The sequence below is a fragment of the Lottia gigantea genome (assembly GCF_000327385.1).
Source record: "Lottia gigantea unplaced genomic scaffold LOTGIsca_100, whole genome shotgun sequence".
NCBI classification, from domain to species: domain Eukaryota; kingdom Metazoa; phylum Mollusca; class Gastropoda; family Lottiidae; genus Lottia; species Lottia gigantea.
Window position 1 is genome coordinate 195568 of NW_008706748.1, and position 26092 is coordinate 221659.

At 33.8% G+C, this 26092-nt stretch overlaps 4 protein-coding genes across 4 annotated transcripts; 2 read left to right on the forward strand and 2 right to left on the reverse strand.

Moving 5' to 3' along the window:
- Nucleotides 1-427: 427 nt before the first annotated feature.
- On the forward strand, nucleotides 428-6712 carry LOTGIDRAFT_237245 (hypothetical protein). The gene is made up of 12 exons (XM_009046332.1): nucleotides 428-447; nucleotides 929-995; nucleotides 1461-1536; nucleotides 2240-2406; nucleotides 2800-3222; nucleotides 3560-3661; nucleotides 4023-4100; nucleotides 4579-4779; nucleotides 5410-5478; nucleotides 5700-5876; nucleotides 6059-6172; nucleotides 6459-6712. The coding sequence occupies exons 2-12, from the start codon at nucleotides 954-956 to the stop codon at nucleotides 6621-6623; spliced, it is 1614 nt and encodes a 537-aa protein (XP_009044580.1). The 5' UTR covers nucleotides 428-447; nucleotides 929-953; the 3' UTR covers nucleotides 6624-6712.
- A 5177-nt stretch (nucleotides 6713-11889) lies between these two features.
- LOTGIDRAFT_170520 (hypothetical protein) lies at nucleotides 11890-14600 on the reverse strand (the record flags this gene model as incomplete). Its single annotated transcript, XM_009046333.1, has 2 exons — nucleotides 11890-12200; nucleotides 14114-14600. The coding sequence occupies 2 exons, from the start codon at nucleotides 14598-14600 to the stop codon at nucleotides 11890-11892; spliced, it is 798 nt and encodes a 265-aa protein (XP_009044581.1).
- A 1715-nt stretch (nucleotides 14601-16315) lies between these two features.
- Nucleotides 16316-18374, forward strand: LOTGIDRAFT_223715 (hypothetical protein). Its single transcript, XM_009046334.1, has one exon. The coding sequence runs from the start codon at nucleotides 16364-16366 to the stop codon at nucleotides 17021-17023; it is 660 nt and encodes a 219-aa protein (XP_009044582.1). The 5' UTR covers nucleotides 16316-16363; the 3' UTR covers nucleotides 17024-18374.
- A 3210-nt stretch (nucleotides 18375-21584) lies between these two features.
- On the reverse strand, nucleotides 21585-23689 carry LOTGIDRAFT_54688 (hypothetical protein; the record flags this gene model as incomplete). Its single annotated transcript, XM_009046335.1, has 4 exons — nucleotides 21585-21833; nucleotides 22472-22593; nucleotides 23202-23346; nucleotides 23555-23689. Coding segments are annotated over 4 exons (651 nt in total), but the record flags the coding sequence as incomplete, so codon positions are not given.
- Between the last annotated feature and the right edge of the window lie 2403 nt (nucleotides 23690-26092).

A 26092-nucleotide genomic window follows, 5' to 3' on the forward strand; every position in this document is an offset into this window, starting at 1 on the left:
CAAAATTGGAAATATTTCTGCTTTCTGAAATTTCTATAGATCTGATTGTGATGACAACTACATAAAATTGAATATAAGCAAAGATGTATTACCATAAAGTAGATCAGGTTTGTTTATTCCAAAATGTCAATAAAAACTGTACATGAAAGGGGGTTCTCTAGCACTATCAGGAACATGTCATCAACTAGCCAAACCGGGTGCGTGACTTCTGATTGGTCAAGGCCAAGGCCGAGCCGCCATTTTGTGATACGTCAGCTATTCCGGAAATTGATGAACCCCTTTTTCCTAATCTAAGATTTTGTTCATTTTTACATAATTTTCATTCGAAATTGAATCCAAGAAATAATTTCAACTAAATGCTGAAATACTACGAAAATCGGCCTTAATCTAGATTTTCCCATGAGGCACTTTCCAAGATGTCAGCCTCCATAAATTGATAACAAATTGGTAAAAACATAAATTTCTCTCGAAATTATATTAAAATGACCAAATTAGCTCTTAAAAGATTTTGGTGATGTCTGGCAAAAAGCTTAACAAGTCTCAAAATTAACAATTTTCATATTCTGAGAATTAAACGAATGCGAAACCTCTTACCTGCTTTTCACTTTGTTTTTGTTGCCGTATTTGTTCCGAATATGGCAATAAGCTTATGATATTCGACCACAGTAAACATCAATGTTGGGTGTTATAGAAGATACTATCCTGTAGAAGGTCACAAGAAGAGAACATACTTCTTTCATGTATGAGTATGGGTAATAGGCCTAAAGCATAGCCATTAGGCATATAGACCTAATAAAGATTAAAATCAAAGTAGCCGCCTATTCTCAAAGCAATCCTAGCGCTGGATGTCGGAAGGTCATAGCTTTTGACACTGTTTCCTACACTATGTCCCCTTTTATCTAATTTCCTTGATGTATTTTTGTTTCAGATATTGACTGATATTTGTAGAAAAGATGGATGAGGATGATGATTTTGGAGATTTCGGAGGGTTTGAAGTAAGTTTCTGTTTTTCTGTTGATTATCATTATGATATTCTAGTTAAAAATTGCTGATAAGATCTCTTGCTTGAAGTGGGAGTGCATGCTGATTGCCATGGTATATTTTGAAGTATGTATTGTGATGATTTTGTGGTTCTAAGTGTGACAATAAATTAGCACCACGGAAAGTAGTATGCCTTAAGAAAGAAAACATTAAGGTCAATTCTTGAAAACTTTATTTCAACTGAATACAATGTAGTGTGCATTTGAGAATGGTTGGTTCTGGTTGATGTTCTATGTACACCACAATAAATATTACCAGTAGAAAGACGCGATTGAATTTATCAGTAAAAAAAGAAAAATTTGAATCAGATAATTTTCAAATCGTTTAAAGTTCATTTGATGAGATCCACTATATCATTATAATGCTTAAGTATTTTGTTAACTGGGCACTTTTTATAGAGATTTCTTTGTTTCTTGCAGGCAGCAGATCCTAATGAAAACCCACCAGAAGGAAATGTAGAAGCTGGTGCTTCCCCCTGGGCAGTATTCCCTCCAGGTAAATGTATTTTTTGGACGTAATGTTGACTAAACCAAGTCTTTATCTTCAAAGCTGCTAAATGAATGGCCCTTTGACAGTTGGAAATCATGAAAGAGTAGACTAATGCAGACCCTAACTGAAGTGGCTATATTAAAAATAAAAGCTAATTAAAATAAAAAGGAAGGAAAGTTCAATTTAATTTAAATAAACTAATACTAATAATGCTATCTTAACAAAAATTTTCCCTTGTAAAATTGTATGCCATTGCCTTGCTCATTACCTCAATTAGGTAATGTGCCCTGTTTCACGAAAAGTTTTTGTTGATTTTTCAACTCGGTTGCTTCCTGTTAGTGATGTAGGTAAGAGGAAAAAGTGTTAAGATGTTCAAATGGGACAAAAACCACAGCCCCTTGCGCTACAGACTGTGCACGTTAAAGATCCCTCAACAGTTGGAAATCAATAAAGAGCAGGCTAATGCCGCTGTCCTGGCAAAATGTCCCTCATTACACCCTGCGTAGTGTTGCCCGTCTTCATTAACCCACTTGATGCAGAAAAGTAGGACGTAAAACTCTATATATTTCATTTCATTTTATTTATTTCATAAAAATCTGATGATAAATCTTATCGAGAGTGTGGTATTTCTCAAGGTAAAGTTCCAAGGCCCTGAACAGTAGGATGGAAATCTCTCATTATAAATTATGATCGTTTATTTGAATTTCAGTGGTGGCCCAATCACAGCCAGATCTGTTATGTGCTCAGAATACGTTTCCCACTTACCTAGATCCCTCAGGTATTAACGGTGGTCCTGGTAATAATAATAATAATAATCATCAGAGACTTGATATAACAGCTTCAGCTACTGACAGACAGGATAGTCCTAGACATCATGTAAGTGGAAAATATTGTATTCAAAATTTCCCTCATTGCACAGGACAGTTGTGGAAATTGTGTTAGTGTAGAAGATTAAATTACGAACTTTCCTCATTGTACACTCCATTCATTGCTTGACTTGACTTCCCCATAGCGGATTTTAGAGGGCGCTAGTCATAGGAGCAGGAGAATACAGAGAATACACCTAACACGATTTTGGAAGTGAAAGTAGAACAAACTTTTCATTTTTTATGGCCTGAAGGTGGGTGGGGGGGATATAGGGGCCATGAGACAAGACCACCCCCCTCCTCTGCCATAAATATGCTACTGTCTATGACAGTGCCAAGCATTAACATTGCTATATGTTTTATAAGCCTAATGTCGTCTTAACTTATTCTCTTGATTATTCAGAATGACACTGATCCAGCGCGTCTGGCAGAAAATATTCTGGATGGAACGATACGAGCTGGTGTACCAGGACTAGATCTGACCCCAGGTCAACCTCCATCAAGGGCAGATAATCCAGCAGATATATTCTTAAATACTGATCAAGCCAGAGACAATACTCGTGTGTTGCCAGACCTTGGCGTTGGTGAAGGAGCAACGTTGCCAGATTTAGGTGTAGGTGAAGGACCGTCATTATTACCAAGGGGAGTTAATCAAATTGAAAGAGACTTAGAGTTAGCTGCCACTGTAAACTCTGTTATCCAGCCTGTTTTAAATGAGAGTGCTAGTATACCGGGAAGTAATGGCCACATAGCGCCGTCTGCCAGCGACAATATTTCGGTCGTATCAGAAGATGGAAGCAGAGAGATGGAATCCGCAGCAAATGAGGTATAAAATTTGTTTATCAACTTTAAAATGTCAAATTTCAACTGAAATTTCTGAGATCGAGAGAAAATCCAACCTTACGTTACAATTCTATGCACCCGAAAATAATCTGTAACAATAGTGGTAGAATTTTATTGTAAATATTTCTTTAATCTATATATATCCTGTCGCCCTAATTAATGATGCAAAGTGGCAAAGGAAAAGTTTCTAGTCATTTAGATTGGTAAAAAAAACACGCCCATGTGTCAACGATCCCTTGACAGATTGAAATAAAGAATTAAACTCGTTGCACTCAGTATGATATTCATACATGTGTAATCTACCGATGTCTCTTTCTCAGGAGATCCAGTCTTTACGAGCATTAAATTCTAAACTAGAAGAAGATTTGAACCGAACTAGAAATGAACTGCAACAACAACAAAAAAAGTTAGCAGAGATTGAGGTAAGACAATTTAATTAAAATTAGATTTCTTTTTCTATTATTCATCTTCAGTGACATCTGTCAAGTTTTTATCACAGTCTTGTTATAATTACATTATTTTTAAGCAATCAAAGCTTGTCATGTAAGACCTGTTTCTTGAAAACAAGGACAAATTGTGGAACAGGGAAACAGACAGAGACTGTCATATTGATTTACTTTTTGTTTCACGAACTCACAATATGTTATGTAATTTTTCTTAAAAAATTTCTTTTTCTGTCATTGCTTGACAACAAGTGCTGTATTTTTCTTCAGGATTAAATTTGCCATACATGCAACTCATTAATTTCGTAAATTCTGATAACTTGATTGTTTTTTTTAACAGGGTGGTCATTCCGAAGAAATGAAAAGTTTACGTCAAGCAGGACACGATACACTAGCTGTGGTTGTTGAACAGTATAAGGTTAGTTATCTTGCATCTTAAAAACTATTGTGTTTTGATCTTTAATAACCCTTTACTCCTAGTGCTGTTACTTTAGAATTTTCAGAGAAAAAATCTTATAGACAAAAAAATTTTTTTTGCCACATATCATCATGGATTTTTCAAAAATTGATTAAGTTCTACATCCTTAATTATGTCTGGTACCATCTTTGAATGCTCAGTGATGTTTTTTTTCAAAAGTCACCTTTATCTGTTTGTCCACTTTTATTGCAAGACCTCTACCTGCCTGAAAAAGGGTAAATATAGCAAGGTGAAATAAGGGTGAAAATAAAGTAATTTTTCTTGAGCCAAAACAGAATAATTAACAGTTGGAGATTATGTAGCTGGATTAGAAGTACCTTAAAATGAAATCAAAATTTGTTGAATGAATTTTCTCATTTACCAGTAATGTCTGACTTGGGCAAAATGTTAATATTCTGAAAATATTGTATTTTTCCAGGAGAGTAACAAAGTAGCAAAACTAGAACATCAGGAAATCTCAACGCAATATATTCAACAAAAAATACGTGAACTGACAGAATCCTTCGAAAAATCTTTTGACCAATTACAAGCAGAGTTCAAAGAGAGGCTAGATAGTGAAGAGGAGGCTCATATTCAGAGGATTAAGGAGGCAGTGGAACAATCGAGACAGGAACAACAGGTTAGTCGTTTGTTTTCATACTTACACCCTTCACGCAAGACAGGGTGGGGCTAAGCAAAAGGTGCGATGTCATCCAAAAGGGGAGGAGTTACCCAGAGGATTTAGTTTTAATTTGATTTAAGATTAATGATCAAGGTAAAAAGCTGACACCTGGCTGACAATCGGAAACACTGGCCATGGCATAAAGATTTTTTCTTTTCCTTGAGGATTTGAACCCATTGTTTCTGAGTAGGGGAACATTAAGATAAGATTAAAAGGCTGATGGACTGGTTTATTTCCAGGGACGTAGAATACTTCAGGCACTATGATGCAGCCCCAAATTAATGTGTCATCTGCAGTGATTTGAGAGACTTCCCTCATTGCATACTGCATGGTGTTGCAATGTTCAATAGCTCAATCATGAGCAGAATATTAGGTCATAAAACTCCATTCATTTTGTTATATTTCTTCCTGATTTTTTCAGGTTTTTCAACATATAACACAGTGTTTTTTTGCAAGCAGATTATCTTTGCCATTAAAACCTTTAGTCTCATATGTTTTTTCAGTGCTTACAATGAGTTTTAAAGAATTGATTTATAATAGCGAAATGATCAACATCAATTTTTAATGGAGCACTATGATTCCTTTCAGGAAAAATTTGATAAGTTTCTGGAGGAAGAAAGAGAGAAACAAAAAGAAGAAATTCAGAAGGCCCTGGAGGTAAGAATATCCTTTTTCATTTTGTAAAGTAGTATGAAAGAACGAAAGAAACATGGAGTATCAACAAGTAGCGAAAACAGGACCCACATTTCTAAATAGAATTAGACACGATTCACTTCATATTTTGATATTCGACAGTATCGATATCCTTGCACTGTACGAACACGGCAGCGAAAGCTTTTCCTTTTTGCACCTTAAGACAGTTTTATTTGGTTTTTCAGGCAGAGAGAGAATCTAGTCAAGCCAAATTAGCAGAAGCAATCAAAGCCTCCCAGGATGCATCAGAATCCAAGATGGCAGAAGCAGAGGAGAAGATGAGAAAGAGGCTACAAGACAGTGAGAAAGAATCTCGAGTCAATGTTCAGGCAGCATTAAAATTTGAACAAACCAAGATGGAGGTAGGTTGTAAGGCTCCATTTTCAAATCAAGCATTTGTCAGGATATTGGATTTTTGGTTACCCTCTGTCAGTGATGCAGGTTAGAGGGGCTGATATGGCTCCAATGTACTATTGGATTTGTACTAAAAGATCCCTTGACAGTTTCACTTTTCCATTTGCATTTTTGTATATTATTATTGTAGGAGAATTTGAGAGAAGTTCTCAAGGAAGAGAGAGAAAGGAATCGTGTTGCCATGGAGACAGTATCTCAGCAAGCTCGTGAAGATTCCCAACAATATATCAATCAACAGAGACAGGTATTTGCTTTATGTACTCAACGTTTCCAAATGCTCTTACAGGCAGTGTTATCAACCAAAAAATCTTACCATTGAGTTCATAAACGCCTGCTGCTGTAATCCCCTCTAGACAATCTTGTGGCTCCCACTGGGCTCCTACAGCCTAAGGATCATAGTAGCACCACTAAGTGTTGAAGGCCAAGCATGGCCGACACTCATTAACATGTCCATGTATGTTATATTTAACATCATTAGTTCAGTTCTCATGAATAATAACTTGAATTCAAATGAGGTTTCTCTTTTACAGATTGATTCAAGAGTTCGTCGACGCCATCTTGCCAGTTTAGATCTATTTTTAGAAAGTGCACGGCAGCAGATTCAACTTCTCCATGAATCAGAAGATCCACATTCCAACCAATCAGAACCCAGCAAATCAGCCGACAAAGATTCAGACGCAGATTCTAATTCGTGATTTTATTTTAAAAGACATTTTGGTTTTAAATTTACTGGTACAGGCTTTGGTATTCCTTTCAGTTTTCAGAAACTGGATTATTTTATGGCCAGAGAGCAATTTCATGGAAAACAAATTCAATTTTTATCATTTTAGTATTCTAGTTATATGATTGGTCAATGGTCAATTTTTGAATTAAATCAACCAATCGGGTTATTGCTTTTAATAACGGTGAAATACAGTAATCTGATTGGTTGAATTAAATCAAAATTAAAATCTTATAACTAGAACACCAAAATCATGATTTGAATATGAATTTTTTTTAAAAGTGGCCACTGAAATATTTTTTAGCTCAGTCTCTCTGTCCTGTGAATTTTCCGAAATTTTGACAAAGGGGAATAAATATGAAGAAATAACTTTATCTTAGGCCCTTTTCGATTACAACCAATTTGTAATCTAGTGGGGCCTAAATCAAGCAAAGATATTTTTACATCTGGGTAATTTAAAAGGTAAACAAGTAAAGTCTATTTTAATTAAAGATAGAAAAAGTATTGATCCTAAAATGAAAATGGATTGTTTGTGTTATATTGTGAATCATCCTGAATTTGCAGAAATATCTTTGCTACATCACCATGGTTTTAAGATGTTTGTTTTATTCAGTCGTGAAAGATTGTTTTTGTTATGTTACTTTGTTTATTTAATCTGATTCAAATGCAACTCTATATGCTTCATTTCTTGTTTTTTTTGCAAGTTTGCCAAAAAAGCATGTAGTGAATCATCCAGTCTAATTAAAATTACACCAAACTTTCGTTCTGTTTTTTTAATAAGCCTTTATTTTTAATAAAGCCACTTCAGTTAAGGTCTAACGACAGCCCCAGTGAACATTCGTCAAGTTAACCTTTTGACTTAACTCAATGACATCTGCTTTAACCAATCAAATTTGCAGCCTATCCAAGGCTGGAATTTTGTAATACAGTGTTATCATGTCACGTCAAAAGGTCGATTTGACGAACGTATAAGTGGCTATTGTTAGACCTTAACTGAAGTGGCCACATTAGAAATAAAAGATAATACAAAATCGGAAGGAAAGTTTGGTCTGATTTTAGTTAGACTGCGAAACATCAAGATGTATTTTAATCAGATAGATTTTTATCTCAAATTATTAAGTTTTTGAAGAAAGATTTATCTACTAATTGTGACTATAGTTTGAAGTAAATTTAATTTAACCATTACTTTCTGTATAAAGAGTTTACAGTTGGTTACACAACATTTGACCTTTGACCTATTCATGTGAGATTAAGAATTACTGCCAGAATAAACCAATATTTCGAACTCTTTATATTTTGCTGTAAAGAAATTTCTGAAGGTCACCAATTTTAAAAGCCACACTTTTATACTTGAATTTCATCAGTAATAGGTCAAATTGACATACTGGACATTGTTCAAAGATAACATAAAGCACGGTGCCTCATTTGACTAAAGAGTTGCGCATTAACAGATATTGAATATTGATTGGTCGAGGCTGGAAAATGTATTGTAAAATGTTTTTACTTAACACACTACAGACTCAAAACATTGTTACTTGAACAATTAATAATAATTCAAGCAAATGTCAGGTTCTATTTGCATTAATATCTCTGCAGTATTAAATTCTCCAAGAAGTGACTTTTTCTTGTTTTATTTGAAAATAGCTCTTGTGTGAAGAGATGCAATGCATTATCATTGGGAGAAAGTATGCCCACTCTATAGGATAACTAAGTGCAAGAAGAGACAAAATCATTGACCATAATAAGGCTCAAATGGAATGCAACTCTGGCTTGAATAAGACAAATGGTAGGAGAAACCACTCTTACAACAATAAGTGTTTATATATATGATACACATGCCATTATCAATGTCATTGCTGATCTCTCCTATAGAAAGAGAGAATTACCATATAAATAGTACAATCATCTGTGACCACCTCATTCCCATCACTAACCTAAAACACAAATCCTACCAATCATAAAAGTCGTTGAGCTTCAAGCCCCTCTGATATCACTTCACTTGGACGTCACCTCTAATATCTTGTGGCTTATGTCTAAGAAGATAGGGACAAGTTGGCTTCTGTCATTTGAATATTCCACTAGCGCTCTACATCTTTACCAAAGTCGTAGATATTGATTGTATTCATTGAGATATTGCTGTTGTTTCTTTCCATATCAAACAAGAAAAACACATAAATTACAAAAATGATTTTTTTTATTTTGCAAATATCTTTGATTATCTGATTTATAAATATTGTAACATGCTTTATAAATACACGATGGATGCAGGACAAGATGGCTACATTTAATCATGAATGATATTAAAAGCATATAGCCCGAAAAATCTGCCTCTATTCCAGCCTCTGATAGCTATTTTGACAGTCGTCAACTGGAGTAGGGTCACATACAGAAAAATCCCCATTAAACAGGACCAAGTTTTTCTGCCTCTACTCCAGCCTCTGATAACAATTTTGATAGTTGTTTGCTGAAGTAGAGTAGAGAAACACTTGGCTCTGTTTAATGGTGATTTCTCCACATCTGACCCAACTCGAGTTGACAACTTTCTAAGTAGCTATTACAGGCTGAAATAAAGGCAGATGTTTTGGACTAATAAAAAGCGTTATGACAAAAAAATATCTAAAAAAAAAACAAATAAATTCTAAAATGATGTATGACATACTTTACATACATTCATTAATAGTAAAATGTTTTCAAAACCCCTGAAGCACAGGCCATCTCTTCAAAAATAATAGTATGTATATAATTACAGAACACTTCTGGTGCATAAATAAAATATCTAGCAAATGCATTTGGCAATGGCAGAATGTGCTAAAGAGGTTTCCTTAATTTGTTATGTGTATCAGGGACACTGATAGCATCAGTTTACACCATTCCAATTTTCAATCAGATGTCTGTGGTTCCTGCAATTCCACTAAAACTAAGTTTTTGATTGCGTCACTAATTGCAAAGGGGCTTATGTGATAAAGCATATTTTGCTATTAGTGTCATCAAACACTTCCCCTTTGTGGAATTTCAGGAACCACAGACGTCTGACTAAAAATTGGAATGGTGCAGATTGATGCTATCGGTGTCTCTGAAACAAAAGAAAAATATAGAAAACCTCTTTTACAATCTTGTTAATTAAAACTTAAAACTTATTAGGTATAAACAATATATAAAGCAAATGCAAACTGGCAAGAGACAATTAAAATATATGACCGAGATAAATTGTGGTCTTAAACTTGTTGATTCTTAAAATTTGATTATCAAAAATTGCCGAATACAACAGTAAGAACAGAGGCAGGGACATAGCTCAGTTTGTGGCGAGTTGGACTCCTCAAGGTAAGAAAAATTCTGATGTCTATGAGTGTGGTTCTGAGAGTCAGCTCTCACCTAATACACTAACAACAGTATGCCGAAGAAGGTGTTATATACCCTGATATAATATAGCATTAGATAAATGCAGGTGAAGTATGCAAAATGGTGAAAAAATTTCTAAATTACGTATCTACTTGATTAATCTGAATTTGTTTTAAAATGGCTGATTTGAAACAGAACATAAGCTCTACTAATTGTTAAGTAAGCAGTTTAAATTGGGTTTGTAGAAGCTTTAGATTTTCATCTGAAACTGTCTGAATAATATAGATTCATATTTCTCAACAATTTGGCGATTATTTTATAAAGTAAACATATATACATATATTCAGTAATATTTAAACACTCTGGCAACTTTAAAATTAAAATGTTTGGTATGAGATTCTGTAAAATTAACACTATCAAGAGAGTTATAGTTACCAAGTGATTGCATTGACTAATATGGAAATATCAAATTTACATATAAGAAAAGTAAAAAGAAGAATATCTTTTCGATGACATGATATGGATTGCAAAGAAGTTTTCTCAATTCTTATGTGTATAGGGGAAACTGATATCATCAATTTGCACAATTCCAATTTTCAAAGAGATTTCTGTAGAAGTAGAATTGCAGGAACCACAGACAACTGATTGAAAATTGGAATTGTCCAAATTGATGTTATTATTGTTCATGATTCACTTAAATTCAGAAAAGCTCTCTACAATCCCGAAAAGCTCTCTACAATCCCTTCTTTTAAAAATATTCTAATGGCACTGTTATGAAGGTTAGATATCACTTTGCTAAATTAAAACCTCAAAATACTAAGAATCCAAACCACAAAACGAAACAAGAAAACTTGACAAAACATTGGAAGCAGCTAATGAACTATTCATATGAGGAAGTATATCAATTATTCAGTTGTAAATGAGGAAGTGTTTCATAAAAAATTGTAAAACTGAATGTGCACTATTTGTGTTGACCTACTAAAAGTAAAAAATGGAGTTGCATATCCTACTTTAGACACAGATTTACCTTAAATACTTAATCTCAACAAAAATTGTTAATGTCATACATAGTAAATTGCATGTGCACTATTTGCAGTGACTTACTGAAAATGAAAAAAAATATTGTTCTATATCCTTACCCCTCCTTTTGATCCTCAATACACAGATCTACTCAAAACATTTTATATCAACTTACTCCGTGTATAAGATATACCATGTATAGGCACAATTTTTATTGACCTGCTAGAAATAATTTTAAATTTAAAATAACAGGTTTTACATCTTTTAGACCTGCTATAGACCTTATTCAGGCCTCGTTTTTGAGACACTGAAAGCGAGGTTCATAACGCAAATTATGTCATACATTGATAAGATGACAACGTCATATGAATAGCCTATGTAAGGTCACAAAACACCAGATCAACAGGTGGCGATTTGACTACAGTGACATCACGTTACCTTTGTTTGTTTGCCTCCAATATGGCTAATGCATGAATAAGGTCTATATAGACACAGATAGTACCTGCAAATATACAGTAGTAGCCACAATACCACAATAATCTCAACTAAAATCATACTCTACATTTAGTAACATCATGCATGTGCATTTATAACAATGACCTACTAAAAATCACTCACATCCTTAACCTTAAAATCCTACAATTTGTTCATAATTGCAGCAAAAATTGTACACAAAATATACCTTGGTCTACAAGACAATACCATCTCTTATGTTATAAATAAAATATGTTTTAAATTGCATGTGCATCAGTAACACTGACCTAATAACATGAACTCATCATCTAGCAACTTACCAATTCTAACAAAAATTGCGCACAAAATATACCACAATGAAATGATGATGACTAAATAAAAATGAAATCTGAAAATGCCATCGATGATTAGACCATGGGCTGTTTTTCAGGCGACGATTCGGACTCTCTTGGTGATGTTGATTCATCATTCTGTTCTGGTATCGAACACAATATTCTCCGACTTGCTCGCGATCCACCGCTATCATCTGATTCAAATACATCATCAGCGTATTCGTTTAATAATCTACGTTTTGGTCGATATGGACGTATCAAACGTTGTTGTTGCTGTAGCAACTGATAGTTTGTATTGTTTATACGAGATTGTGATAAAGGTTGGTTGCTAGGTGGCGCTGTATGTCTTATAGATCTAATCACCACGTAACCATTATCTGGGTCATCTGAAAATATAAAATTGATAATATCAAAAAAGTCCTTCTTTTCGCAGATATTGTAGACAGTCAACGATAGTGTTCAATGTAGACTGTCAATGAATGTGTTCAATGTAGACTGTCAATGATAGTGTTCAATGTAGACCGTCAATGATAGTGTTCAATGTAGACTGTCAATGATAGTGTTCAATGTAAACCTTCACTGATAGTGTTCAATGTAGACTGTCAATGATAGTGTTCAATGTAGACCGTCAATGGTAGTGTTCAATGTAGACAGTCAATGATAGTGTTCAATGTAAACCTTCACTGATAGTGTTCAATGTAGACTGTCAATGATAGTGTTCAATGTAGACTGTCAATGATAAGTGTTCAATGTAGACTGTTAATGATAGTGTTCAATGTAGACAGTCAATGATAGTGTTCAATGTAGACCGTCAATGATAGTGTTCAATGTAGACCGTCGATGGTAGTGTTCAATGTAGACAGTCAATGATAGTGTTCAATGTAAACCTTCACTGATAGTGTTCAATGTAGACTGTCAATGATAGTGTTCAATGTAGACCGTCAATGATAGTGTTCAATGTAGACCGTCAATGGTAGTGTTCAATGTAGACCGTCAACGTTAGAGTTTAATGTAGATTGTCAATGATAATGTTCAATGTAGACCGTCAATGAGGTGTTCAGTATAGACCGTCAACGATAGTGTTCAATGTAGACCGTCTATGAAGATCTTAGTGCTTAAGGTGTCTAATCCCTTAATTTTGAAGCCCAGTTTTTACGGAATAACTGAAATTTGATTAGACCCGGCCCAGTCAAGATTATGTGAAATTTGTCCTGAAGTCTTACTAGAATAAGATACAATAATAATAATACGATCTTTTGTTTTTTTGTTGGATTATCAATAATACAAGCGATTATCTAATTGATGATAAGTGATTGAGATGACTAAATGTCAGATTATACAGATTTTTCTGAGTGTCGTAATTCAGAATACACAGAGTATCAAAGTACTTAAAGTTTTTAAACTAGCCTAAGAAGGAAATCCATCGAGAATATAAAAAGATGTCGGATTACGCAGAATGTTGGAATACTCAGATGTTGACAGAGTACACTGTAGAGCAATCAAGGAAATAACTGATGATGCCCAGGCCGGATACACAGTACTGGGTGGGTGATAATAGAATATCCTTATTTCGTTAGCTCAACCATTCAAATTATCACCTTCACATCTTTATGTTTAAAGATAGTTTGCCAGGCAAGGTAATATATGCACACTGGGACTTCTATCATAAGGTGATAATAACATCTTTCATCAAGTTTTATCAAAATTGAAGAATTGTGCCAACTGATGTGTTTATGAGCTAAAAATTGAACAAGTTAATCAAGAACAAGGGCAATAATTCAATTTGTCCAAATTTCACTAGGGTTCATCCTTGGGTGATTACAAACACTCACACAAAGTTTTGCCAAAATCAATCAAGAATTGTGCCTTCTGAGGAGTTTATGAGCAATTGTGGACTGACAGACCAGCAGACGATCATAGGCCACTCCAATAAACACGCTGGCACATTTAATGTAGGAACATAATATAGGTGTTTTACCAATCAAAAAAATGTGCAAGAAATTTGCTCAAGTCAATAAGAAATGACCCTTATTTCCACTTTAAGATGATTATTCTATTCATTATATTATATCTCAACAACCCTATCATTAATTTACTAGTGTAAATCAGATTGCTTGGTCAAAATACTGTTAACAGATAGATGTTATACAACTCTTATTGATGCTCTCTATTCAAAATGATTATGCTACATGCGCCTAGCGCCTGATGCAGATTTTGTACACGTGTCAGTACAAACATAGGATGGTTATCTCATACCTTAAAAGGCTTGAGTCAAATGAAAATATTTAAAAGAACCTACCTGTATCATCATATTCAGGTCTCTTGATCTGAACAGATGCGTGGAGTTTCCGACAGGCGTACCAGACCACCATTGTAGCCGCTATTATCAGGACACATAAAACTCCAATCAACGCAAAAGCTAAGTTCTTCCAGTATTTATCTTCGGAACTGGTAGTTGGGACTTCTTCAATAATTCGTGGATTGTAGTCACGATCAAAAATATCTGGAATATCTGGAGATTCTTCGACTACAGTTATCTCCTCTTGAGTTCCATACGGGATTTCATTTCGGAAATTGTCAAATTCTGTGAAATGACTACAAATTGTGTCGGATAAATTTGTACAATCTGTTCGGATAATTAAGTTTATCGGACATTTTGTACAATTCCGACAAATATTAGATTCTTTCTCATAATATTGTCCATCTTGGCAAATATTTTCTTCAGCTCCTGATGTTTGATACACACATAAAAATACGAAAAAAGTCAAATTAAAACACCAATTCATCTTTATTTCTTTTGTTTATCTTTGATTCTATCTGAAATGATGGAAAATGGCTTATTTAACTTCCTTGTTCATTAATAAACTAGTAATGAAATTAATCCCATACACAAGTCATAACCATTAATCAAAAATGAAGTTAGTTAGGCCTATAGCTGGTACACATATCAATGGAAAACCAAAATTAAACCAACTACCAAATCAAAAATCAAAAGTACCCAAATCAAGTCAGATGTACTGGTGACAGGAAATCTAACTGAAAATGAGTGGGAGATAGATCTACCTACATGAGAAATACCTCAACTGTGTCATGTTTTTCAAATATCCTTGAAAAAAAGCATTTAGAATTCATTAGCACCTACAGTTTGATCAATTGTACCTTATTCTCAGAAATGTGATTTATTTTAGCAAAGCTAATCATTAATATTGTTCACAGTTCACCATTGAAATTTTATTCTTCAAAACAAGTCAGACGTCAGTTGGTCTTGCAATTATACTAATTACTAAAAAACGATCATTTTATGAACTAGCTTTTGCAAAAGATTCTCAGCCTAAGATATTATTAGCAGCATATTAAAAAGTTATATCCCTCACAGTTCAGATATCTCAGCTAATGACATATGTCCAGACAGAAAATTGGAATATGCAAATATCAAATGTAGCAAGTATAATCTTAAGAGATATTGATATGTCATTAATGCTTACTAATAGATTTCTTAATCTATGATTAAGAATATAACCATAAGCAGTTTATTCCAATATTTCCCCAATTCATTCCTTTCGTTCATTCACCACAATAATTGATCAAAGTTTAACTGTTTTTAATTAGTTTGTTATAAGTCAATTGTGAGAGGAAACCATCTAGAATAGAGGTGGAAACTGAAACCACTGGGGGACCACTTCTGGGGATTAACTTGAACAGGGGAAAAAACCACTACATGCCCAAAATAAATGTCGCAAATCTAAATAAATATTGACCATTTTTTATTCTATCAATTTCATGTTAATCAATATATGATATACAGGGAAGTAAAGTAAGGTAGGGATGATGGTAATTTTTCAGACACTATTCAAAAACAAATGGCAAAGCAGTGAAATTTCTCAAATCTATTTTTAGTAACGTAGACCGTCCTGTCTGAGAATTTCTCACAAAATCAGGCGAAATCGACGGAAAAATCAGACAAAAATGATCTCTCACTAGAATCTTCTCATAATCAAAATCCTGGATATATTTAAATCGTGTCTTTAACTCACCCTATTAACCTATTACGATACTTTATTCATTTTGTCCAGAAAACTTTTTCATTTTTCGGTGTTCAGCCATTGATATCCCAGGATTCAATGTTTGTGTCACGTGATATGGGATGAATGAAAGTATAATCCAGAGGCGTTTTTATTAGGTTTGAAATTATTGAAATTGACTTGGATAAGATATTGATTTCGTGACTCATGTCGCCAAAAAATATCCGAAACTTTGTATTGAATATGAACCGACACCTTTACAAGTAGTGACAAGAATTTAAGGCGTATGCTCCTCAAAAATTCCACATTTTAATGTTACAACTGCCGATTTTACAACTTCCTTTCTGTGATAAAAACGCCTATGAGATTTAAGCTTAGATTGTCCAGAAGCGCACTTGTTTCTATTGAAGTCTGGAAAATAGAGTCTATTCATAATTCATGTCACATGACAAGACGATAGTGACATTTAGTCGTGACTGATCAAAATAGGATATTCTGTGAATTGAATCCAGATTTCGACTTTTAAAATGGATAAGGAACCGACTAAAGTTGTTGGGGCTAAACCAGGAGTAGTCTACCAAAGTCTGTATGGGATTTTTATTGCAGTTTTGATAATAGTAGGCCTGTACTACAACCTTACCGGCCGAGGTTCACGATTTGACATTGGATGGTTTCTCCAATCCACTTCTCCTTATATGTGGGCATTGATTGGAGTTGGTTTTGCCATTTCTTTATCCGTTGTAGGAGCTGCTTGGGGAATTTACACAACTGGTACGAGCATATCTGGCGGAGGAGTCAAAGCCCCACGTATCAAAACCAAAAATTTAATCAGTATTATCTTCTGCGAGGCTGTAGCCATCTATGGAATTATCATGGCCATCGTGATCAGTACCAACCTGGTTTATTTTGATCTAACAAAGTTCGACGATCCAGCAAAAGTTTACCAAAATTATGGTGCCGGATTTATGATGTTTGGAGCAGGTTTAACTGTCGGTCTGACCAATTTAGCTTGTGGAATTTGTGTTGGAATTGTCGGCTCTGGTGCTGCGTTGGCCGATGCTGCAAATGGATCGTTATTTGTGAAGATTTTGATCATAGAAATCTTCGGTAGTGCTATTGGACTTTTTGGATTAATTGTAGCCATTTTACAAACCTCAAATGCTGTGATGGCTAGTAGCGCTGCATAGATCGAGAGAAACTCTCCTAGCAAATTAGCATTTTAATATTTTAAGGTGGTAAACAGGGTGATTTTCAATGCAGAGTCAATAATTTTAACTGCATTCGATGTTTTAAAGAAGAAAGATTATATATATCCCTGTGTAGAATGGTCTAGTATACGTCTAAAGCAAAATAAGGAAAGTTAGCCTACATGTTGAATGTAAAACTAAAACGACTTCAAGATATAAGTTATAAGCTTATAGTTTTTTATTTGTGGTTATAAATAACAGTTCCATATTACATTTTGTCCTGATTTGGGCACTTTGGACTAAGGGTTCTGCCTTTAATCATCTAAACTAATAAAGTAGGCTTATACAAAGTGGTGATAAGTTTTCCGAGGGGGTAAGCCAAAAAATGTCCCTCAACCTTTCATTCAGTATTGGTGCTATCAAAAGTGGTAAATTCTAAATATTGTTATATACAATAGTGCGAGCTGCTTGAATAATGAAAATCACCCTGTTTACGATTGTCAATGACATAAAGAACAAAAACTATCATAAGTTTGGACTATGTAAAGTTATATTTATTAGAAATCTTGACTGTATATTATCAATACCAGGATGTTGTGTATTTAGAGTAGTAAAGAGTATATCTGAAATAATGATCCATACACAATGTAGTACTAATATTAAAAATTCAGTTGATTGGAATATAATTTTAAGTTGAATGATTGATTTATAAGAGATTAGGGTGGTTGAAAGGTAACAAGTTTCTATCCAACAGAAGGCACTGGCACAGGGTTAAAGCAATGTTCATTAATTGTGGAGATTAGGATGGTTGATAGGTTACTAGTTACTATCCAACAGAGGCATTGGCACTGGGTTAAAGCAATGTTCACTAATGTTAAGGTTTATATATGTTTTATAAGTGTTTACTTTGTGACCTGGGCCACTTTGCTCTCGCCCTACCTTCTCGTAATAATTTATGAAATATAGAAACCAATATATAAATTCCAACTGTTGATTAAAAATTAAGTTGATTGTCATTTTACATACAGCATAGTGTTACAATGTAGCAGAGCATCGTATATGCAATTATTATGCGTATATATCGATATGCAAACACTAAAGTTGAATGATGAAAGTTAATAAATACGGTAACAAATGGTTGGTCTAATTTTGACCGTCAATATGTAAACACTGAAATTGAACGGTAAACTTCTTAAGAATTGATATATCACTATCTACGTCCTTACCAGCCAAAACTTGATTGTATCATTATCATATATTATATTGTTATTTGATCATTTGAATGAAAATTTGCTAATTCTATGTTATTGTTACTATATACAGAATGAGAGGTGCAATTTGTATATAGCTGAATTTTTTTTTTAATTTGAGGAATTTTTCAGTGAATAACACAACCACTAAAGGAAATGGAAAGATTTTTTAGCCTTTATATGTGTATTCAAGGACATTGGTGACAAAGAAATCTTTGTAATCTCTAAATAAATGCCATGACATCAAGTCCTTATTGCAAATATCTTTTCGACCCTAATGGTATTTGCAAGAGTGACATGTGGTAAATGCTGTAGAAATTCAAATCCAAGTGAGTGTGTTATTTTGATGAAAAAGTTCTTTTGATAATGAATGTTTGATTGGATCTTCTAATTTCCTTTATGTGTAACAATGTATCACAATGTATTACAATGTATCACTATGTATCAACTCCTTTATTATTATTATTGTTCAGAGGGAAATCCTGGTGTTTTGTCTCCTGTATTATAGAAATTAATAGAATATAGAATATGTAGGTCATTTACATATGTAATTATCTAGCCTTATGTAATTTGTGGATATCTAATAAGTCTGTTTGGTACCAGACAATTATATTTTAAGTAAGTTGAAAACCAATCATTTAACTGTCCCATATTTATATTTAATCAAAGGTATGTGAGTTGATCATCTAGTCTGTTATTCCAAAATTCAAATAAAATAGCCAATCAAAATTAAGAATTGATATGTATCCATTTGCATAGTGACTCAAAACATTCAACAGGGAGAAAAACTTTCATCTTTTGTCTTTTTGACCCAAAATCTTTCTGAAAGTTGTCGGTAGAATCCCTTATGTTACCGTATGATGTACATAACTCCGGCTACAAGATATTTAAATTATTTTTTGAAATTGTCTAATTGTCCTTATATGGTGTTGACATTCCTGCTGTATTTAATGTAATAAAATTGTATTGTGAAAATTAAAAGTATGTATAATATGAATTGTTATGTAGATTATAATATAATGTATGAAATAAATATCTGTATTATACTCCTTATTTAATGTTTTTTGAAAAGAATTTTACTATTCTTTATCATAGTCTGTGATATTTTCTTAAAAAATTGTCATTTGGTAGGAGATTAACTATGGCCTAGGTTTCTCAGTCTGTACATCACATCATAGATCCTCATGAACGTTTTTTTTTATGGAAATTATAATATTCTTTGTATATGTATCTGTGAAGCTTACGTGGAAATAATTGTTTAACAATTGACACTAAACCATGTCATCAAATCTTTACCACAGCTAAGGTGATCAGAGCCCACTTGTCACATACTTAAGCCATAAAAAAAATTCCCCCTCCCCCTTCTAGACCGTGGTATAGCTACAGGCCTGCATCATGTTAAGATGACTCGAAAGTTGGAAATTGAAAGTGTATGCTCATGCTTCTCTCATTACAAAATGGACAGCATGGCACTTCTTCTTCAGCCTTAACTGTAGAAGAAAACTAGAAGTCTAAGTATTGGCCTTACCAGCTGATAGAGCTCGATTTAAGCTTTTAAAAAGCATTATTTACCAAAAACTTAGACACTGTTTCCCTTTAAATTATAATTTGTCCTCTATTTTTTGCAAAACCTGGTCAAGTTAAGAAAAATGTATAAAAATTTGGTTAAGTCTGAACAAATGAATTTATCTTTAAGAGGTTTATACTAGGGCCCTGGTAACAGAGATATGTTGTCAGTGTAGAAAACCTTTCAAGATAAGTGGATAGCAAGGACACTAACATAGGTAATATTCAGTGTGTACAGTATCTTAAAGGGACAGATGCGCCATTGTTTGACCAAACATATTTTAGTCTATGAAACAGGAATTTTTTTAGCTAAGCCAATCAGTAATAGTGTTCATAGCTCACCGTCCAAATTTGAGTTTTCAAATCCATGTGTGTAGGACGTAATTAGAATGACTGAGTTTGAATGTTAAAATGACGACTTGTCAATTTAAGATACTCTGTTATATATAGAAAGAACAGATAGAAATAGTGAGTAAAATTCATAGTTTGAAGTACCATTTTTAAAGGAATTATGCGATTTTCGTACATTTTTAATATTGTTGAAGACTACCGGTATTTACATATAATCAACAACCCCTTAAAATGGTGCATCTATCCCTTTAAAGATTTTAATGAAGAGTTTCTGTTTATTATTAGGTGGGGGCTGGGTAAATACAGGAATAGAGTACTGACTACCTGTCACTTTGTGTCACTACAAATTCCACAAAACATAGTTCTAGCCTTTAGATGTCAATAAAACTTGCTAATATATTTAATAAACAATTTTATTGACACTAAAATCAACAAATAATCATAGATCTAAATATTTTAATGAATCATTTATGCAATACACACATTCAAGTGATCATCACATGCAGTAGTGCATTGCTTAATTTTAATAACTAGAATCTGTGTCCCTGATTCCCCAAAAACATGGCGCACCCATAGAGTTAGTTTGTATATATAACTTTATAACTGAACCACAGATCACATGGGCTAGAATGTAACCAAGCTTGTAGAAAAAAACAACTAGGGATCTGCTTGCAGTGACCAACGCTTTCGGTTCAAACATCTAAATAAGGCCATTTCTAATCTTCATCAGCAAACATTTCCCCCATCACTGACAACTTCATGTGAAACGGAAGAGCCTCACATCGTAATAGTTCAGGTTTAGATTCATAATCTATAGAATAATTACGTAACGTTTTATATAAATTATTCACACTAGGGGGCACTAGCGGAGTCACGTTTTCTGTATTTTTATTGGTGAATAAATTAATTATCTGTTGTGCCAGATTGATTGATGGTTTCCGCCGTGTTTTATGAGCTTTGAAATCTGGCGTTGGTTCTTGATTCAATGTTTTCTCCTCTCTTAAACTCGAATTAACGACAGTTTGTATTTCAGTGATTGTGTCATTGTCCAATTTAAAATTCCCATTCTGATATTTTTCGTAAAGTTTTTCAACTTGTTTCATATTTAGATTTAAATTCAGTCCAGCTTTTTCTACGATTGTTAAAAATTCTTTAAAACTTTTCACTGTTCGCGATTTATTATTAATATTGTCAGTAAGATTTTCAACTCCTGCATCTGGTTTGGTTAAATTCACTTTTGATGTCGGAGTGTCATCTTTTTTTGTCGTAGTTTCGTCTTTCTTTTTTCGTTTTCGATTTAATTTTTCTCCTTGAATCAAATCATCTCTTTCATCAGTTATTTCCAAAAGTTCAAATAAATTCAAATTATCGTGAAAATTTTGCAAGATGCGATCCTCTTCCTTTTTTGCGGCGCTGCAGCAATGGACGGCGGCCATGTCTATAGGATGAGCTTCCGTGTTGAAGATATAAGCTCCAGTATCTATAACACATTCACCACTAGGCGTCTGGATAACAGTGCCTTTCGCTCCGTTATTATGAATGAAGTTGTCCGGATCAAACAGTAAATATAGGTATTTAGTCGTCTCGGCCAGGAAAAACGACTCCATTCTGTTATCTAGTCTGTGATCTCTTACATCTTTTATCTGAAAAAAATTCAAGATTGAAAATAAATATCAAATCATAGTCAAACATATAAGAGAAAAAAGAATTGGCCAAAAATATTGATAACACACAATTATTTTCATAGACATGCATATTCTCAAGATGATCTTAGCACTAGGATTTCCCAGGGTCTTAACTTCTAACACTGTATGTAGGATATCCTAGCTCTAAGATCATTAAGAGATCTCAACTAACACCAACAACAATATCCTGAGCATGTACATGTATCTATATAACATATATAACGTAAGCAATAGAACTCATTATGCCATTTATAACTATTGTTACAGTCCCTGTGTGAAAGAGGTCTCTGCAAAACAATTTGACAGAATTAGGTGGAAGTTCCAATGATGTACGCCTACTTGAGGGCCTATATTTTCAAATATTTCAGATTAACTAGCAGATTGATATCATTAGAGATTAAAACAAAACTAATTTGAAATTAAACATTTAGTAAAACCACAGTGTCTCTTACAGAAATTGGAAATGTCACTGGGAGCAGAGAAATGTAAAACCATTCAGATTCACTGCCAGCTCTTTCTACAGTCATCAGAGTGTATGTTCTACTCATTCTGATTCAAGAATAGTCTTTATTCCCAATTTACAGAATAAATCTTACCGTAGCATAACCACAGTTAGTTCTAGAGCTATGTTCTACAGCTTCTAATAAATCTATTCCTATTTCTATAAGATATGGATCCTTCGTAGCTTGATATAAATAAACAGCACTTTCTACCAACTCTACAATAGATAATATTATCATAAAAACACATCAAAAATCACTATCTGTTTAACACTGAGTGTGAATAAAATAAAAACATCCAAAATCATATACACTGAATTCCAAGTTTGTAATAGTTGCTTCTCTGGTTGATTGGGCATATATCAAGTAATTATGTGGTCATAAGAGTCGCTGCAAGGGTTGGAAGGGTTCAGTTTCAGTTTAAAGATTTTATAAATGTTCATCTTCTATCATCACAGGTTTCTAATATCAATCACTAGGACTAAATTTGTGAGCAAAGAAAATAAACCAGGAAATTTTGCAGCGGCATTAGCCTGCATTTTAGTTTCCAACTGTCGAGGGATCTTTAACATGCACAACCTGTAGCACACGGGGCCTCGGTTTACTGTCTCATCCAAACAAATAGACGCTTTTTCCATGTCAGCCCCTCTTACCTGCATCACTGACAAGGGGAAACGAGGTTGAAAAATCCGAAGGTATTATCTCAAGCTATGCCAAAATTGAACCCTGGACCTTCAGGTAAGAGAGCAAGCGTCTAGCTCAATGAGTCACCGCAGAAGCCATCGTTGGGAGCATTTTGGTGAAAACCGCGTAAGAACATGCTTACCTGGTCTAAGTGGATATCCAGCTCGTTGTTGATGAACCTCAGCTTTTGGTATATTATAAAACTCAGGTGTAAAACCATACTGTTTTGCCACCTGGTGGAAGTTATGGATTGTTTTCATTCCTTCTTCTACATCTCCTAACATACACTGAAATACAGATAAAGAGATTTGTCAGCCTGAGAGCTTGTAAGTAGTTGGCCAGTTTCTTGATATGAGAGTTTTAAATTCAGTGAGATGTTTTGAAAAACCAGGTGACTTGAGCTCTGAGTCCCAAAACACATACAGAGACTAGAATAGTCAAATGTTTTGACTGCACAAGTTTTATGAATTATCTAGAATAAACAATGAAAAATACCTGAATTCCTGGCCAGTAAGCATCTAATGATGTAAATACAGGTAGAGTTATTCCCCCTTTCTTCATATTGGCCCACATATACCAGTCATCACGTTTTGTATGTTGTATCAATACCTTCTCATATTCTACAAGTAAAATTATTTAAAAATTCTCAAGCATGACAAGAATTACACCAGCCTTTGTTGATTGTCCCCATCTGACAGACGATGACACTTTTTAAATCTGAGTTTCTTGTGATAGTTCTTGGAGTTCTAGGGAAAGTCATGCAGTGTGCAACAAGGGACATTTTGTCTGGACACCACAAAGCCTGTTTATATTTCTAGGGGTACAAACAAGACGCAGACGGCAACTCGCAAGGGTTCTCCCAAGAAAATTTAATTGATTTGGTGCATTCTGACACATATTTCGAGACAAAAATGTGGAAAAATCGTAGGGCCACAATTGGGGTGCAACCCATTTTCAGCAAGATTTTGATGGTTTGCAAATTGTTCGACATGAATGTGAGCAGTTGTGTAACCTTCAGGTTAGGGAGCAAGCATTAAACATGATCAAAGAAGCCTGGGTCCCGAAACCATCATAATATTGTGGAGAATCTTATCATTTGATCATAAGATTTATGAAATGGAATGTGGAGCTGATCGATTGTTGACTTTAACTTGAATCAAGTTCAGAAGAGATCCACGTGTGCCGAAAAATATTCTAGATGCAGACAGAATTCAAAATGGCAAAGAAAGCAATGTGAAATATCTGCTTCAGTATCGTTCAATTGGGGACAGAAATGGAACAGAAGTAACCTGTTCAGAACTTTCAACCCAAATAATATAAGTATCGCATCATGTCCCCACTGCAGTCATAAACAAGACCAAGACAAATTAGTTTATTTCTTTCAACAACCATATTTTACAATACAAAATCAACCAGGTGCCTTATTCTTGAAATCTTAAGTTAAGATGATTGTAGTGTTCGAGTCTTCTGATTGGTCTATTACTATAAGCAATTTCAAATTTAGTTTTATTATCCAATCAGATTACTGTATTTCTTAAAATCTTTGATGCCCCTGTTCTGTATTTAAATATTTCAGTTTGGCTGCTTTACTGTATCATTTCCACCATTTTCTTTTCAATGAAGGCAAACATTGGTTGACTGTATAACAACGTGTTCCGCTATTGTCTTGAAGTTTATTATTCCACATTTTTAACTAGAATTCTTTCTTCATCCTGAAAATATAGTAAGTAAGAAAATTAAAAAATTTGGAAAAAAATAATCAAACCCAACAGGGACATTAATAAATAATATATCTTTAATATATTTACAATGCAGTTAATTACAATTTAAAGTCGGTGTCTGTCCTATGACTTAGAACCAACTTATATTTGTCTGTTTTACTTTCATTCACATAGATTTCATATCAAACTAAAGGTTTCATATCAAACTAAAGGTTTCATATACTCAAATATAATCGAATTTTTAATAAATTCTAAATATATTTGAATATTATGATTGTGAAAACACAAACTTCAGATATTTCGGAATAAGTCTAAACCAACATTTAATGTATTCTAGTTTCTAGTGTTGTATTTTTCTTAACAATCATAACATGTATTCAAATTTCCGAAAGTCATAACAATATTCTGAAAACTCTATAGTGTATATTTTTATCAGAAATTGAAGTATAGGTTAGTGAGAGTGAGAAAGGTGAAATGTTATATTGTTAGAGTTAATGGTTAATGTGAAAGGCAAAGTGAAAGAAGAAATCATTGCACTACTTAAATTTCTGAATTTTATACACCATAGAGTACTGACAAATTTCACAAAATTTTGAATTTCGGGGAATTTCATTTCATTGAAGCATTTTAAAACATAAATACGAAATATTTGGACATTTCAAAAATTGATCACATAAAAAAAGATCTGACATGAATCTATCAATTCAGAGCTATACAAGTCAAAGTTGGCACAAACAAAATCAAAATGCCATCCCGGATCATTCAAGATGATAAAATCAATGAGGTAGACATGAAATGAGTTCAATAGCCATCTTGGATCATTCAAGATGATAAAATCAATGAGGTAGACATGAAATGAGTTCAATAGCCATCCTGGATCATTCAAGATGATAAAATCAATGAGGTAGACATGAAATGAGTCCAATAGCCATCCTGGATCATTCAAGATGATAAAATCAATGAGGTAGACATGAAATTAGTTCAATAGCCATCTTGGATCATTCAAGATGATAAAATCAATGAGGTAGACATGAAATTAGTCATAAAATGAATGAGGCAGACATGAAATTAGTTCAATAGCCATCCTGGATCATTCAAGATCATACAATCAATGAGGTAGACATGAAATGAGTTCAATAGCCAACCTGGATCATTCAAGATGATAAAATCAATGAGGTAGACATGAAATGAGTTCAATAGCCAACCTGGATCATTCAAGATGATAAAATCAATGAGGTAGACATGAAATGAGTCCAATAGCCATCCTGGATCATTCAAGATGATAAAATCAATGAGGTAGACATGAAATTAG

Coding starts and splice junctions, on each gene's coding strand:
- LOTGIDRAFT_223715 (XM_009046334.1), top strand. CDS start 16,364: ATGGATAAGGAACCGACTAAAGTTGTTGGGGCTAAACCAGGAGTAGTC.
- LOTGIDRAFT_237245 (XM_009046332.1), top strand. CDS start 954: ATGGATGAGGATGATGATTTTGGAGATTTCGGAGGGTTTGAA. Junction 996..1,460: donor GAGATTTCGGAGGGTTTGAA/GTAAGTTTCTGT, acceptor TGTTTCTTGCAG/GCAGCAGATCCTAATGAAAA. Junction 4,101..4,578: donor TGGTTGTTGAACAGTATAAG/GTTAGTTATCTT, acceptor GTATTTTTCCAG/GAGAGTAACAAAGTAGCAAA.